At 37.8% G+C, this 17,397-nt stretch overlaps 2 protein-coding genes across 6 annotated transcripts; one reads left to right on the forward strand and one right to left on the reverse strand.

The window, feature by feature from the left end:
* Positions 1–1,873: 1,873 nt before the first annotated feature.
* pigo (phosphatidylinositol glycan anchor biosynthesis, class O) lies at positions 1,874–11,758 on the reverse strand. The gene is made up of 11 exons (XM_039677783.2): positions 11,501–11,758; positions 10,429–10,910; positions 9,016–9,159; positions 8,737–8,860; positions 8,470–8,629; positions 8,092–8,271; positions 6,414–7,959; positions 5,713–5,916; positions 5,349–5,536; positions 3,868–3,938; positions 1,874–3,354 (listed from the first exon to the last, which is right to left on the reverse strand). Exons 2-11 carry the CDS (start codon positions 10,907–10,909, stop codon positions 3,225–3,227), a joined length of 3,228 nt encoding a protein of 1,075 aa, XP_039533717.2. The 5' UTR covers position 10,910; positions 11,501–11,758; the 3' UTR covers positions 1,874–3,224.
* A 1,455-nt stretch (positions 11,759–13,213) lies between these two features.
* Positions 13,214–17,243, forward strand: LOC120481781 (uncharacterized). Of its 5 annotated transcripts, none has more exons than XM_039675595.2 (12): positions 13,214–13,348; positions 14,160–14,213; positions 14,316–14,348; positions 14,542–14,574; positions 14,680–14,712; positions 14,807–14,839; positions 15,737–15,769; positions 16,078–16,107; positions 16,252–16,269; positions 16,455–16,472; positions 16,665–16,721; positions 16,940–17,243. In XM_039675595.2, the coding sequence occupies exons 1-12, from the start codon at positions 13,294–13,296 to the stop codon at positions 16,984–16,986; spliced, it is 444 nt and encodes a 147-aa protein (XP_039531529.2). In that variant the 5' UTR covers positions 13,214–13,293; the 3' UTR covers positions 16,987–17,243. The 5 variants fall into 5 exon arrangements, 3 of the variants coding, with proteins under 3 accessions (XP_039531529.2, XP_039531530.2, XP_039531531.2); XM_039675596.2 differs by having other exon boundaries at positions 16,683–16,721; XM_039675597.2 differs by lacking the exon at positions 16,455–16,472 and having other exon boundaries at positions 16,683–16,721.
* The last annotated feature ends 154 nt before the right edge of the window (positions 17,244–17,397 follow it).

The raw sequence follows: 17,397 nt of genomic DNA on the forward strand, positions 1-17,397 counted from the left end.
TCTGCATTTTTGTCATTGCTGCATTGTTGTCAAGCTGGTGGGGAAAACACTGATCATTTTTAAATAAAAAAACTGGTTTGGTTTTGGTCGCGTTTCTAAAATGACACGGGTCATTCCAACATTTTTATGTCCCAATAGAATCATATTCATTATTTCTATCATTATTTTACTACTTTGATTGGGTGTTGTAATTTGGCAATGTCCATACGCACTATGATTCTAAGAACTCGCAATTTGCAAGCAAATCATTTTTAATTCTTTTCAAAATGTCTAAATTTAAAGCATGTTTTCTTATTCGTATAATCCATCCATTACTTTATATCCTGTTAGTTTTTAGTAAAAATAAAATAAGTACCTAACTAGCTATAACTAACAATGTTTAATACAAAATCCAGTCCTAAATCTGTTATTTTAGTTTTATTCATATTTTAATTAGCTTTTATTTTTTTCTATTTTGCTAGTTTAATTGTTAGTAATTTCTTCATGCAATATTATTATTATTGTTTTTTTTTCAGTTTCAGTTTTAGTAAAGTTTGCCTCAAATTAAACTTGTTTCAGTTTATTGCTAAGGCAACATTTATAATTAAATAAGTTTACCACATATATTCTATTTGATAACAGTTTTATTTCAATTAACAAATATGTTTGTTAGTAGTTTTAGTTAAGGATGATATCCCTGTCCTGAATGACATCATTCCAGGAGGTGACTCCATTTATGGTGGGAAAACAATAGCACAAACCTCAGTGGGTATTAGCAATGTATTTGATGAATTGTGTGTTCTCATTTTAAACATTCATATATAATAAATCTCATCACAAAAATAAAAGCATAATGAAAAAAGTTGAGTCCGTCATGTAAGCTAATTTTTAAATCTCTCACTGAGCATTGACTACCTTTATTTTTCCATTCTGTTCATTTTCTTGCCATTGTGTAAATAAAGTAAATATTTATACAGACAGACTATGTTTTGGTTGTGCTTCAGCTCTGCGTGACTACGTGGATGAAATAACCCTTCACAATAGATAATGCTTTACAAATGAACTCTTTTAGAAAACAAAATACGGCGATTTATCTGTTCAATAAAATAACTTAGCTGTTGAGTAATAAAAACAACATCTCCGCATGGCTTTTACAACATTTCTAATCCCTGATCTCGCCATCTCCAAAAAGCCATGCCCATGTTGATTTTTGTTCTATAGGCTTCTTGTTCTAATTGCGGTCATGTTCTCTGTTTGCCAGACGACTCTACTCTATTCTGCGGGGTTTTTTAATAGATTCCCCGGAGGTTCAAGATGAATGCATTCAAGATTTAGCAGCTCCATGTCAAGCAGTCTCACTCGTTGTGACTGACAGCTAACCTATAGCACTCTCCATAGGCATAATTTGGGGGTTAATGAACTTAACCTTAATTTAGCTTTAACTTAGGTTAAGCAACCTTTTAGCAACAACAAATTGCCACAGGACCAATAGCCATAACAACCAATGAAATTGCAGCATTACATTATTCTTGTGCTTTACACCAAAAAGAACAATTTTATTTCACTTACCATAACTTAATTGAATGACTGAGCTTGCAAGTATAATAAAAGTTTTATATAATATTGTTTTAAAGAGAAAATGTCACATAATAACTTAATAATTGAACAGAAATCACATTGAAAGAAATTCAGTTTGTTGGTCATTCCTGAGCTTAATGTGCACTTATGCAAAGAGAACGACCTATGACAGGGCACTTCGTAATGAATTTACCCTTGCTGACCGCAGAAGGAATCCGATTTCATAGGGTGTTTTTAGATAAAACAGCGCACTCTGCAGGACAGCAGCTGCTCCTGCAAACACAAAGAAACTAGAAAGCACACACACAAACAAACATTTCAAATTGTAAAAAATATTTAATTGATTTTTCCCCCTTTATCAATGAATTTAAACAAAATTTAGACAATTAAAATGATTTCTTTCACAGCTCTAATTCAATCATCAACCCCACATTAAGATGTTATTAAAAGCCACTGTGTGGCTTGACTGTATTTTGCTTTAAAAAATTAAATACAAAAACCAGCCTCTCACACACACACAAAAATGCACCATGCAGAGCAGAATATTCTATTGCATTCTGGCTAAATTAACCTGAGCATATGATCATGTAATAATCTTCCCCATGCATTTCTCACAAAAAAAATGAGATGAGTAAAATCATTTAATCCATTAGTGAACTAAATATATGACAGCTAAATAAATAACAGTCATTGCAAATTGAATGAACGCAGATTTCATTCACTAATATCAAACAAGGCAACCGTTAAAACTAGTGACCTGATATCTAGGTGAAGAATTTACCTAGCCAAAAAAAAAAAAAAAAGGTGCAGAACACAACTTGTTATTGGATAAACCCTGATGCTTGTTATTGCTAGGGAATAAACAGGACACCCCATTAACAATGAGCTTTTTATATACATAAAAAAATAAAACATTAAGAAGCAGGACAATAAAAAGAAAAAAAAATATATTGAATAGTTCAGTCCACTGCTGAAATGAATGATGCTCTCAAGCATGGCTTTTAAAGAGACAGTTCAACCGAAATACAATAAATAATTCTGTCATTTACACTACCAATCCTGCATGACTTGCTTCCATAAAACACAAAGCGAGCGCTGTTGCAGAATGCTGCGCTCTTCACAATTTTCACTGGTTACAATCCACCATAATTGTATGAAGCAGCTTGGTCAGTGAGATCACGACATGAGGGTGTAAATGATGACAGATTATACATTTCAGTTGAACTAGCCCTTTAAATCTTTTGGTCAGTCGGGTTTTTAATGAGTTCGCATTGCAACACTGTGGATTTCATGTAGCCCTTCAATAAAATAACTTCTAATATTCTCTTAAATGACCTTCTGGGCATGGCAGTAAAAAAGCATGCACAAAGATCATCTCTCTCTCTGTCTCTTCCAATACAAAGGCAGTAAAGCAACCAATGCCTGTCAACAGTTCAATAGCTTATTGAAAGCATAATGACTGTAGCAGTCTTCTAAAATAGCTTCGGTTTATTGACTTCTCTCACGTGTTCATAAATGAAGAGATGCTTTAGACCTCTTTGTTCCAAAGTCAGACGCGAAAAAGATCTGGTTTTCATCTGTATAGTTGGCAGTGGAGCTGAGGAGGTTGACCAGGTGTCTTCAACATCTCTGAAAAGTTCTAGATGAGGTTTTTTGGGTGACAAGCGCTACCTGGAGTTCTGATGGAGGAGTTTCTTAAACAGACCACCCACTGACACGTCCACCCTCATCACCACGGCAACCCCCAGAATAACAAACACGCTGCCCACGATGAAGGCAGACGCCTCAAACATCAGTCTGCCGAAAAGAAGAAAAAAAAAACAGCTTAGGATGCAGTTATGAGTGTTTTTTTTTTTTTTCAAAAATTAACTTATGCTACAGTTGCGCTGTGTCATAATTACAGCAATTACAAGATGAAAACTACTCTGGTTTCTATGCCAACACTCATAAGGCCACAATGGGTCCCTGTGTGGGTTTGTTCGTAATGACAGCAAAATACTTCACTACATAAATTCACGTCATGTGAAAGTCAGAGTTGTCAAAACTCTGAATTTATGTTAAAGTAATAATTCATGGTCTGTTTAGAAAGCACTGGACTGGAAGTCTATGCTGACAGTTAGCTTGCTAAACCTCCTCAACATCCAAAGCAAGTGCTGCGTGGGTGAATTTTAGAAAAGTTTTAAAGGACCTTGTACAAAACAACACTGTCAAACAATACTGAACTATTCGTTCAACCCACCAACAAGTCTTTTTGTAAATTTAACAACACATTAAAATAAGAAAGAGATAGAGATGGAGATGGTGACTCACTTCGGTGCAAACACTTTCCACACCATGAGGTGTCTCCTGAGGATAGCAGCCGCACAAACCGAAGCAAAAACCTAAAAGTAAACAAGTTATTTATCATTTATTTTCCATTTTACAAAAACTCAAAGAATTACAAAGAATTCACTAGCCTACTAAGCCCGTTCACACCAAGACTTACACGACTCAACACAAATGTATGACATTCGCCAAAAAAAAAAAAAAAAAGGTGGCCCTGAAACCAAGGTGTCCATTGTCTAGGTATTAATGGACTTTGGCGGAGGCAATAAAGTCTAGAGCCCGACCGATACAAATATTTGTTGGTTTTAAAATCCGATATATAGGCCGATATTTTTTTTTCTTTTTTTTCTGAAACGAATAACAAAACAGTAACAGATTTCCCTAACATTAGTTATTTGTAGATATTTATGAGTTTTAACTAAAATAATATGATAACGTATTTTAAAAAGAAACTTGTTCTTTTATTGTTACAACAGAACAGACTAATGATAATGACATTAGCTAGCTTTGTGGTTAGCTAGTCGATGATGAGCCGTAATTTAGCAATGGATAACGTCATACTGCAAATTGTAAAAACATACATTTTCAATATAACAGACCAAAGAGAGATGATACGTCTCATTGCTATAAATGTCACACGCTATTAAAGAAATACTTCAGTCACATTGTCAAAAGTTAAAAGGACAGTCAGTCAACTACACTGTAACAACGTAACATAATTATTACTAGCTAATTCCGCTTCACTCTCGGCTTATTTAACAGCAGCAAAACTGGACATGATAGTCACAAATTTTATCATGCTTATTTTAGTTAAGAGAACTGATGGGGATGTTCTTTTAATTGTTATTCAAGCAATGTATGTCTCGTGACCAACTCAACGAGTGTTGCCAACAGGGACGGTGTAGAGTGCCCTCTGGTGGACAAACTATACAACTCCAACATTCATAACATGGTTCAAGCGTGTTTCGTGATTCGTTTTTATTTTATTTTTGAAATATTCATTTATCGGCCATTATAACTGACGATACCGATAGTTTGGAAAATGCCTAATATCGGCCGGCCGATATATCGGTCTGGCTCTAATAAAGTCCACAACGAAGTCCAGTCAACGAAATCCAGATGCTGCACATCGGATGGTTCACGCCTCACCGTCATCCATTAATACCTGACAATGGACACCACGTCGGGCATTAACCCTTACATAATAATAACAATCTTTCTTACAAAAAACGCATTGCCTTGCTCCAGAAGGCTTTGCGCCTTTTTGTGCTCACTATTAACTCCCATTTTAAAGCATAGAAGAGCCAGGATTTTTAATATAACAATTGTATTTGGCTGAAAGAAGTCATATGAACCTAGGATAGCTTGAGGGTGAGTAAATTAAGGGATCGTTTACATTTTTGGGTGAAGTAACCCTTTAAATGTGAGCATAAGGCAATTAGAATATAGGCATAATTTGAACACACCTGTGCTCCATTCACAAAGAGGTAGCGTGCAGCGAGCTGCAGGAGACCAGAGCTGAACTTCTGAGGGTTCTCTCTTAGTCTCATCTCCATGACAGCGTCCTCACTCTCCTCTGCTCCTGCTGAGCATGTAGATCGGGTCCCACGCACCTCGCACACCAGAGGCCAGAACAGCAGTAGAGGACAGCCAACTGCATGTGCGAATTAGACAGTGCAGTGATCGTTAAAATTATGGACACAAGGCAGAATCTCATAAGCTTCAAACAAATGGCTGAGCAAAGTTGTGACTGGTTGATCAGTATAAGGTCATACAGAAACATCACATGTGAATCATGCATATCCTGCACCTAAGCTAAGGTCAAGTTACCCGCAAAGATGATGTGAGAGGAGAAGGTGTTGAGGGTCACCAATAAGGCAGGAACCACAGTGCCTGTGTGACCTTGAGGAAAACCCACAAATGCAGCACCCCACTGTATGGAGGGGAAGGTTGGGAGGTGTCCTGTAGCGTGGAAAAACTGTGTGGCCGCCAGAGACCATGAAACCACTGGAACCCATGGCACAGCGAAACCATCTGGAAGGGTTCAAATAAGAATATTTGAGGCATTAGTAAAATGTAAAAAAAAAAAAAACGAATGCTTTGAGTGATGTGGAGTGGAAATGTAAACAACTCTGATTGGCCATTGTATTAACGCACTCATCAGATATGTCAGTGATTGGATACAATGATCAATCAGCGCATGGGAGCATTTGAAAGTGTTTTAAAAGTGGGTGCAGGAGTGCTTGAAAGCACAAGCAGGCGTCTATCAGCGGACCAGACGCTCCCATGTGTATCTGTGCAAGCGCTCAGTAATGAGCGTCATTGATGTATATTTACAACATATATTCACATTTTTGAAGCACCGATAATTGTAGCCAATCCCATACATATTTGATGAGCATGTGACCACAATGGGCTATCAGAGGTGTTTCAGTACTGATTTGGTACCAAAGTCGGTACTTTTTGACAACACTAGTAGTAATAGCTTAGCAAGGGATAGGGTGTGAAGGTAGAAATGGAGAGCATCTTACTGGAGTGTTTGTACAGGCTGGAGAGGGTGGTGCTACAGGCGTGGATGTGCAGCACAGCTCCGGCCTCCAGCAGGAGAAGCAGGAAGGAAAGGGCCATTCCCTCTGGATGGAGTAGCAGAAGCACCAACCCCAGAAGTTCGCACAGCAAGACCAAGGGTGCCGAGTACACTGTACCCAGCCCGTAAGCCTCCACGGCTGGTCTGCTGTCCTCTTCGCTACCTCCTGTGACCCCATCCTCCAGCGAGTGTCGGATACGCTGATACAGTTGTGGTATAAGGTGGTGCAATTCAGCCTGTGGACTGATTCCCGTGCTGGCTCGGTACTTGGGGAGTGGGAGGGATGTTCCTCGAGAGTTCAACGGAGTCCTTGACTTGAGGAACACAGTCATGGGATCCACCCACAACAGGAGCAATCCCAGCCCCAGCAGGCAGAAAGTGGCCCGCGGCAGATACACCTGGGCTAGGCCGATTAGTTCGGACAAACTCCGGAAGGTGTCCTGTGGAGTAGCGCTCACTGCCCAATGCAACCCCATGCAAACACAGGCCAGTGGTACAAGGAAGCAGGCCAGAAACAAAGTAAGGCTGGAACAGTTAAGGTTCCCGTAGTGTCTAAGCCAACGGTGTAGAAGGTACCCCCACATGGCCAATGAGACCACGGAGAGGACATAGTGGAGGTTGCGCAGTTGGCTGTCCTGTATACGTGAGAGCGGGGAGAGGAAAGGTGAGGGCTGGCAGGAGCCCTGCTCCTCGCGGCAGTTGTGGAAGGAGAGGGATAGGTAAAGCGATCCAACCAGTACTCCCAACCACACCAGCAAGATGGTGGCCTCCCGTCTAATCACTGAGGACGGCAGTGCTGTTGGGAGCAGCCGAGGTGGCTTCTGGGTGTCTGGTGGAGGAAGTGGGACCAGGAGTCCATCCCAGTTGAGACGGAGAGGAACATATACGCTCAACGTGAAGAGCAAGAAGGTAACAACATGGCCCTCATATATAACATAACTGTCCGAGAGTAGAGAGGCACAACGAAGGAAAAGAATAAGCAGGGCTGGCGTGAGGAGGCCAGAAGGAGACCACCTATCTTTTGGAGAAACTCCATGAGTTCTCCATAGAAACAAAACCTCAGAAGAAAGTGCTGCAACTCCCAAACACCATGAGAGCTCCAAATAACCTTGCATGAACAGCTGACCTGCAGCTACTACTAGTCCCATCACCAGCCCTGAGAGTATAGGCAACTTCAGGATGTTTTCCTGAATTACTATATGAGACAACTCGGAAAGGACATAGCACAGCATACAGGAAACCCCTAAGATTAAGAGCCCAGCTGCCATCTTGAAAGGGTTGAAACGGGCCCAGGAGGCTCTACAAGTCTCTCTGACAGCTGTCAGATAGTTCTGCATGGAGACAACTAGCTTGGGAGAGGGAAGATGGCCCTTATGGGCAGCAGCTAAGTACTGGGAGGAAATGTTTGAGAAGTCAGCCTGCAGCTGAGACAGACTGTCAGGTGGGATGTCTTTGGCCATGTTAGAGTAGGTCTCCAAGAAGCGGTGTACCTTCACAGAAAAGGAAGAATCAGACAGAATTAAGTTCAGCACAATTGTTAAAAAAAAAAAAAAAAATCAAACATAATGGAGACAAAAAATTTATTGCACCCTAAAACATAGGCTAAGAGACATTCCTCTAACCTGTTTGACGTTAATCCACAGCGCCTCAGCCTGGCTTAGTCCTGTAGGTGCACCTCGGGAGCCATTCTGAGGAAACAGTGGCAGAAGGACCTGGCCCACACTGCTATAGGGAATGGGAACTCCCAGCAGAAGTGCCAGGGTGGGCACCAGATCAGTCTGAGGTACTACCTCAGGTTCCACCTAAAAAAAATATAAACGTGCTGAACTCCAAATGTATGGAAAGAGTTCAAAGATAACCAAAGCACTAAGGTTTTATAGATTTTTTTTCTCATTTTATGAAGTGGAAGTTGACCCTAACCCAATTGAGAAAAGGCTAATAATTCTGCTATGAATTCTGGTATTATTCTGATATGGACAAATCATAACAGTGTCATTTACCTGGGATCCTGGTGCTGAAAATAAGGGAGAGGAACTGTAGAGAAACAGGGCAGCATCTGTTTCTTTCTGGCTCTCTCCACCATGATCTCCAGTGTCTGTCATTCCATGATCACCCATCACAACCAACAGGGTGTCATTCTTCAGACGCTTTATCACTGACCTGGGGTTTGCGGTGAGGCAGCAGCAGATAATATTTAAGAGAATATATTAAAACTGTAACAACATGGCAGAGTGTAGGTTAATGAAACTAACAGCCATGCAGCTAACCTGATAACTCCATCCATCTGGGAAAGTTTCTCAGCCATCGCAGGGTGATCCGGGCCAAATCGGTGCCCACAGTGATCAACACCCAGGAAGTGAGCAATCAACACATCCCAATCATCCCCCTCCACTGAAGAAAGCAGACAAAACCTCTTAGCCATTCGTTCAGCCACTGTGTTTACAATGTAAACATGAGATGTGTATGTCTATTTACAAGGTAAACAAAGCGAGATCTTAAACCAACCAGGCGGGTTCCTAATAGATAGGTGAAATCATTCTGCTTACTGGTTGGATAAATGTTTTGGAGAATGCCATTGTCCACGGTGTGCAAGTCCTTCACATTGAAGGAGGGGAAGGGCAGAGATTTGTGGAACTTCTTGGGGAAGAGACTCACCCATGTATCATCCCCCATAAAAACAACTCTCTTGCCTTTGAAACCAGGAGAGAAAACACAACTATTAAGAAACACTCTAGCGGAAAAGCTACATTTTATGATCATTTCAATTTAAGCACAATATGTATAGCACAATATGTACGATTTTTAGATTTAAAATATCCCTAAACCACTAATCCCAAATGTTTGCAACAATGTTTTAACCAGTGTGACGGCCAGTGTCTTCTTTGCATTGCCTGTCAATGATATCATGTCTGCGTTACCCTCAATTTCCGGTTTTACTTCCATAAAACACCAAAGAAGCTTTAATAAGCCTAAACATTTGATAGGCGATCAACTTTTTGGATACCTTTACATAGAGAAAACTAATTGTTATAGCTCAACATGGTCAGTTTTATTTTAAGAAGCTAGTTGTTTTCTTGATTTACTCTGAGTAACATGTTTGTGCCTTTGTCAAGTGGCTAACATAATCAGAGATAGCTTTATTTGTAGTAACAGTAATACAGCATTTTCTCCACCATACAAAATATTTTAACATGTATTAGGCTTACGTTTAGCAAAACAAGTCATCCAGGTTTTTTTAATATGATGTTCTAATATCGATCTGCATTGTGCAATTAGTGTCTCAGACTAGCCATTGAGCGAACACACATAGTAACAATATAACAAATGTATTTTTAGTATGATTTGTTTTGACTAAGTAAAACAGCTGTGTTACCCTGTAATTTTAATTCGCCAAATAAAGTGACCTGAGAAGTAATTCAGCACTCAAATTATTTCATTACAATGAAATATAACAACGTGAATTTAAGTGATCAAAAGCAACTATAGTTAAGTTCAAGTTCAGGGGCGGATATTAAGATTAACTTTAATCGTACAAACATTAACAACAAAACAAAATGGCTGTGGCATACAAACAATAAAAACAGCAACGTAAAACGTCTCAGGCTCTATGCCCCGCCCTGGTTCATATCACACAGCATAACTTTAATAGCTCATCTATGAACCTGATTTCTGCCTGAGTCCCGTCAGATTGCTTTCCATCAGCTGAAGTTGACAAATTCCCATGATTAAACATTCATTCATGGCATCATCAAGCTACGCCTTTGTTATTGTTTTGAATAAGCGACCTCTAGTGGTGAAACTTACATACTGTGCCTTTAAGATTCATTTAATTCAATAAAACAGTGACTTAGTAAATACAATTCCATTAGTTCCAATAATGCATTATAGTAAACAGAATTATAGGAATATAAAAATGGCAAGTTGCAGAAAAGGAAAATGGCAGTTGCAGATTCACTCACCCACTTGGCCCAGCTGGTGCACTAGATTGTCTTCCAGGATGGCATTGGATGCAAAGTTGTTCCCCACGTCAATGAATGTGGGCAGGGAGCCAGTCGTAAAGCCTTTGATCCTCTGCATGGTAGTGGTGGGCGGATCGGCCCGGAAGGTGTAGAGTCTGGCATGTGAAGGGTGTGATGATGCCATCTCATCTAACACCGGCAGCTTGTTCTCAAACGGTTTGGGTGCTGTGTTCTCCGGATCATAGCGGGTGAAGTCAGCCTTCAGGGCGTCGATGATCAGGACCACTGCCCTACGAAAGCGAGGCTCGCTCAGGCAGAAATCCCCCTTCATCCGGGCTCCTGGAGATAAGACGTCCGCACAGGTACTGGTTCGGTTAACCTCCAGCCTGACGAGAAGGAAGCCTCCCACAAACAGGAAGATGCCCACATAAAACACTGAGCAGACCCAGATGAGGGCGAGCAGGACAGGAAGTCTTCTCATGCTAGGCAAGACAGAGATCATGAAGAATCAATAATATGGCTGGATGTAAATTTGGGGTACATTTCTCATCAACAAAACTGTGATTTAATGAAATTCCAAGCAAACTGAAACATTGGGGTACAATTAGGTGCTTTTAATGGATAAAATAGGCTTTTTCTGAAGAAAATTGTCAGAAACAATACAATTTTCATCAAAAAACAGGAAATTTACTCTAAATTGTAGAATGACAATACATTTAGACAGAGACTCATATACATTACATTTAGACATAACGTTACGCACAGAGACATATAATATTGAGTGCCTTTCTTAGACACCCCAAGTGCATTCACTGTTTACAAAAATGCTGTCAAGTTAGGCAACTCACAAGGTTTTTAGACACAGGCCGACACAAGCAATGCTCCATAGTAAGTCAAAACTGAAACAACACCAACCTTTAGGACTTTCTCTAATGTGAAATGTGCTGTATGAGTGTACCAGGCCAGACTATTATATACTACGAAACGCACAAGAAACTGAGTCCGTAAATGCAGGCGAGTGGCTTCTGTTGTATTCATGTGTGTGTGTATGTTGCATGCATCCAGTACTGACCTTGCTTCTCTGTGTTCGTCCTCTCTCTGTTCAGGGATGTAAATGTACACCGTGCGTCCACTGCAGGCGGACTGAAATGCCCCAGGTTCACCCACATTTGGCGGCGGTGCTATCAGAGCCTCAATGTTGCTCTACACTTCGGGACATGCAGCTTAATCCATGTCAGTTTGGTTTAAATATTCATTGATATACATCTATGTTAATATTGGTCATCTCGCAGACCGGTTTCCACTTCCGCTGACATGCGCAGTATGCATGACGACGGTTACAGGTATTAAGGCACCTGTCAAAATAAAAGACACTGCCTGCTGATGGTCAAAATAAAAGCCTCTCTTTTCGCGCAGAATCTGTGTTTGTCGATTGTAGTAAAAGTAATTGTGTCCAGTCAGGGTTTTTATTTTATTTTTTTTAAACTAACTTATTTCAATACAAGTAAACACCATTTAAGATATTTTTCACGTTTGGTTTAAATTAAATAAACTTAATTTGTCCTAAATAAATTGCGTTACTTGGTCTGTAGATGTACTGGGATATTATACTTGGACATTATAGCTGTAAAAGGCCAAACCAACTATACTGCATTTATTCATGACTTAGAACCCACTAAATGATCACTATACATTAAACCTGGAACATGACAAAAGTATAATGTAAAGTATTTGTAACATTTTATTAGGCTAGGGTAGGCCTAGCCTACATGTTTTTTTTTTTTTAATTATTTTATTTTTGTATTTTTTATTTTAATTTTTTTCATTTTCCAGCAATATTTCAAACAAAGTTAACACATCATAATCATACCTGGAACACAGAATATGACAGATTACTTCAGTATAGAGCTCCTAAAGGGACAAAAAAAGTTTCTCTGGGGAATGTAAACATTTTGTGAGCAAACGCAAAAATTTAGAAATATAATTTTTCCTCCTATCTCTCGTTTTTCTTGCAGTTTCTCAAGGGAACACAAACATTTTGCAAGCAAACCCGAAATTCTTGGAGGAACGCAAAATATTTGCGAAAGAATGCAAAAGTATTAAAATATAGTTGTTCAATAATGTCCCTTTAGGGGCTCCGCACCAATGTATCCAGCTTTGTGATTTTAAGTGTGGACATTTTTATGTGACCATCATGTCTGTGATTAATTGGAGAACATTTGAGAAGTAAAATGATTTTGTTAAATTACAATTTATACATGGCAGCTAGATCTAAAAAAAAAAAAAAAACAGATTGGAAATATCATGTTGGTGACTTAAACCTATTTATCTATAGCCCATAGGTAATTTTTTCCAAAATGGTACCTTATGAGGCAAAGTGAGACATTAATGTAATCCTCAGTAATCATGCTTATAATGAAGAGTGTATAGATAATCTCACTCTAAACACAACAACAAACCAGTGTGCCAACTGCAGTGACATCAGATCTCTGAGCACAATCAATCATTTCCTTTACTAAGATGCCAAACGCACACCAATTTGGAGAGGAAATGACCATTTACTTTTGAAAACACAAATTAACATCCATCCCATTCTCACACCAGTCACCACTGAACACAATAAAGTTACGTCTGATCACAAAGTCAACAATGCGAGTCATTCAATGTGGGAATAATGCCACATCTGTGTGTCGAGCGAGAGGTGCCATCCAGCTGTTGGCAGGTAAACAGAGACAAGCCTGTTCCACCAGAGCATGTGATGCCAGCTAGCATATAAAAGCGGGATTTAAAGCACACACTGGCATTGGGCACATTGAATTTTAGCACTTTGTTTCAACTTGTTCGGCATCCACCCCTTCATTCGAGATGAGAACTGGTATAGCCATAATGCTCTTTGTTGCAGTGGCAGGATTCCACAATGGTAAGATTAAAATATTGCCTAACAACATTTGTACATTGATGTCTGTCTAGTTTATCTGTTTTTGTTTTAGCCAGTCCTGAAAAAATGGGCTACTGAAGTCGCTGCCTTAATTTTTTAAGTACAACCAATCAAGTCATTTCATTGTACTTTGAAGAATTAGTTGAATCTTGAAAAACATATAAAAAAGGTTTAAATTGCTTAACTTACCTTGATGAGTTAAAGCAATGCATAAATTATTGATTACATATTTTTTTTACTGCGTGTCTTGTTTTTTAATTGAATGCATACAACGTATATAGATTTGAATATACATGATATATATAGCCTATATATATATATAATGTATATTCAAATCAATATATATATGTGTGTGTGTGTGTGTGTGTGTGTGTGTGTGGTGTATGATTATTTATATATTTAAGATAAAAATGTTATATGTATTTAAAATATTTATATCTGTATATAATTTATAATATTATATTATTTATGTAATATATGCTATTATATGTTAAATAATATTAATAATAATATTTTATAATGTTTCTGTTATGAATACTAGACCATGATATGTGCAAGGTTGAAATCAATAGCCTAATTGGCAAAGTTATTTAAATAGCTGCATCGTTTCCATTTGTGTTTCTTTGCAATTATCTGTGCTATAGCCTGGTTAACGTTAATAAATTAGGCCCTAATTTACGTCATTGATAACAATTTATTCTTACTGGATTAGCTGGCCAAAATAGAAAGTATTTTCTGTACATAATCTGCATAGCCTCCTATGAAACCTATATTTACATGTTTGTGTTTGTAGCGATTTCAGCATCTCTGGAATTCGATGAAAGCAATAAATCGCCTGAAGAGAGAAGTAAATATATTCAGTTTGTTTTGGATGATTTCCCCCCAATACAACATACAGTAAAATATTGACAAAGAAAAAAAAATGTAGGCCTAATCTCTCTATTTTGTCTGTATGAAGAGAACGTCACGACAACACAACCAGGTGGGTCATAGTTTCTTCTGAAATGTATAGCCTAAATTAAGATATAGATTTGCTCAGAATAACCTCCACCACTGACCCACTCAGCCTTGATATGGTTTATGACAGACAGGCTCGTAAATCTCGCATTTACTTATCGCAGTGTTGTTCTGACTGAGATTCCCACAAGCTGACGTCATTTTACATGTTTCCTCAGATGACTCGGAATATGCGGCTGCTCACGTGAACGGTAGGCCTAGACATGTGGGGTAGGAAATCAAAAGCTGTCGATCCAAATGCTCATTTTGATGTTGGTTTGAGGCCATTTACTCACTCTCAATATTCTTTGGCTCAGTGACAGAAGATCTCCTTAAAACGACTCATATGGGTGAGAGATGGGTCGTGTCTTTTTTAAGAATCTGAATCATCTGAAAATGTCCAAATAAATAGCATATTTGTTTATTTTCTAATTTGTTTAACAGATGGAGAGACAGAGGCACTAACATTTGATACAGGTAAAGGGAATTACTTTTTCAGAACTTTTTTTCCTGGAAAAAATATACATTCATGATAGGCTAGATGATGTGTTGCAGGCAGCATCAAAATTGTTGTAGATTTTATAAATAATAGAATTTAAGCCTATTCTTCCTACTTAAATTGTCCAATACATGCAATAACCAACTCAAATCAGCTCAAAATATCTTGCATTGGATCAATTTGTGTGTGTCTGCCGATTAAAAAAAAAAAAAAAAATTATTATTATTATTATTTTCATGACTCTTGCCGCTAGATGGCCTTATAGCTCTATAGAAAAACTACCCAGCCGAACATCTCATTTGTTCCATATAGAGTATATGGAGCAAATGAGATGTTCGGCTAGGTAGTTTTTCTCTTCAGTATGCATTCAGACCATAGACTGTGGGATAGATACACATGTAGACATTATAATATATATATATATATATATATATATATATATATATATATATATATATTTTTTTTTTTTTTTTTTTTTTTTTTTTTTGGTAAAGCTTTAGCATTTTAAGTTTTAATTTTGCTAATTTTTTTTTTTTTTTTTTTTTTTTAGTTTTTCCTATGTATACTGAAGCATTCCTCACATTCAATTCATTCATTAAGGGGGACCCGTGAGAATTTCTTACTTTTTTTTCCACAACTAAAGTAAGATAACTCCTCAAATCTGGACCACCCCAATGACCACCCCACTCAACTTTTTTTTTTTATGAGGGGTTGAGGTGACCCACGGGAAATATGAGGGTTTTAATTATTGTTTATAATTATGGTAGCCTAATTATTTATTATGCTATTTAGTATTATGGTGTGTAGTTATATTTGTTTATTTCCAAATTTGTCTGTTTTTTTCTAACTTTATACTCCATGAACAATCCTAACAGATGGAGAGACAGAGGCACTAACAGTCGATACAGGTAAAGAGAAAGAGTAGCTATTTCAGAACTTTATTTTCTGGAAAGATACACATTTGGAACATAACAGATAGTAATTAGCAAATAATAACAAGCTTTAAGATGCCAAACTAAATATTATATGAGCTGTTTTATTTTGTGTTCGTTTTAATATTCAAGATTATTCACACATGTAATGTCTTTCAATTGATGGTATAAAAAACGATTTGTTCTTTATGTTATTTTTTATGGAAAAAAACTGTTCTAAGGCACATGTGACGAAACACTTATGCAAGGTTTTTTTTTTTTTTTTTTTTTTTTTTTTGACGTAGGAGAGAACACCGGAAGTGACGAGTCCGTAGGTACGTGTGGTAATCCATTCGTCACCACACGAGGACGACAGTGTGTCACTTACAATGCAAACTGTACTATGAAAAGAGATTATGTGAAGAAAAAAAAGAGATTTTGTGAACTAATCGCGGGTTGTGTTGTGTGATTTTATTTAGATTTTTATGAGGGAGACAGTAAGTATATTCATTTAAATTATACTACTGTACAAGCAAAGCACTGTAAATTATATAGGCTATATTGTCTTGTTAACTCATCTTTATCGTGTTATTTTATTTCTATGATTGGTGTGGCTACTGTAAACTGCTAATGTTTCCATGGCTATTGTAAAGTTGTGTAACACATGACTCTTATTGCACAGCCTCTCAACAGAAGACAGGTAAACGCTTCACGTTACATTATTTGTATCCATAATTTAAGACGAAAAACAGTTAGAAGTCTAACATACGTCCTTTCATTAAAATAGAATGATTGTATTCATGCATGTGGTATATATAGTCAGTAATTTAATGGATGACTTTTGCAATAGTAATCGTTCCTTTTGATAATTGACCTGTTCTCTCTTATATAGTCTCTTGTTATTTTCTAGAGCACATCGAGCAGGCTGAAGAGACTGTGAAAATAACAGGTGAGATGTGTTCTTTTCACTGTTAATCTGTTCATTCAGCTAATGAAATTAAAAAATAATAATAATCTTAAAGAATAATAGGGTTTGGGGTTCATCATACTCAAATACAGACAATGTTGAGGGCTAAATCTTAGAAAATGTCAAATTTATAACTAATTTAAAAAATGCAACAAAATATAGCCTATATATTTTTTTCTCAATGAGACCTTTCTTTCTAGGGGTTTTCTTTGATGATGCTTACGAAGAACAGTCGGTGTTTGAATGAGTGAATGTGAGGCAAAATGTAAAGCGCTTTGGTGGACATTTGGGTCTGCTATATAAATGCAGTCCATTTACGAAGAAAACTAGCGTGTGTGAAATCTATGTAATATCTTTTAAATCTGAATCTCTTGTTATTGCAAATTGCTAACCTGTGTACTACCTAGATAAAATCCACTGCATGTATGGTGATCTTTTGCACACACAATTTCAAAGATCAGTTTTTTTTTTGTTTTTTTTTTTAATAAAGACTGTAAAAACTGATGTTGTCCAGCCTTCGAGTAAATGAGAGGCTACAGGTGGGTGTAATAACATGATTGCATGTCTTCTCACTGGCAGCAGATGTAGGTGGTGTGAGAGAACATATCTAGGACATTTATCCAGGCCAGCGCCGTCTACAGTCCTTGGGGGCTCATTT

The sequence above is a fragment of the Pimephales promelas genome, chromosome 23 (genome assembly GCF_988280905.1).
Source record: "Pimephales promelas chromosome 23, fPimPro1.hap1.1, whole genome shotgun sequence".
In the NCBI taxonomy this organism is placed as follows: Eukaryota; Metazoa; Chordata; class Actinopteri; order Cypriniformes; family Leuciscidae; genus Pimephales; species Pimephales promelas.

Excerpts from the sequence above, each read along its gene's own strand:
- pigo (XM_039677783.2), bottom strand. The coding sequence starts at position 10,909 with ATGAGAAGACTTCCTGTCCTGCTCGCCCTCATCTGGGTCTGCTCAGTG. Across the intron at positions 9,160-10,428 it reads GCACCAGCTGGGCCAAGTGG|GCAAGAGAGTTGTTTTTATG; the intron begins GTGAGTGAATCT and ends CTGGTTTCAAAG. Across the intron at positions 3,355-3,867 it reads TGGAAAGTGTTTGCACCGAA|ACTGATGTTTGAGGCGTCTG; the intron begins GTGAGTCACCAT and ends TCTTTTCGGCAG.
- LOC120481781 (XM_039675595.2), top strand. The coding sequence starts at position 13,294 with ATGAGAACTGGTATAGCCATAATGCTCTTTGTTGCAGTGGCAGGATTC. Across the intron at positions 14,713-14,806 it reads CCTTAAAACGACTCATATGG|ATGGAGAGACAGAGGCACTA; the intron begins GTGAGAGATGGG and ends TTTGTTTAACAG. Across the intron at positions 16,722-16,939 it reads AGAGACTGTGAAAATAACAG|GGGTTTTCTTTGATGATGCT; the intron begins GTGAGATGTGTT and ends CTTTCTTTCTAG.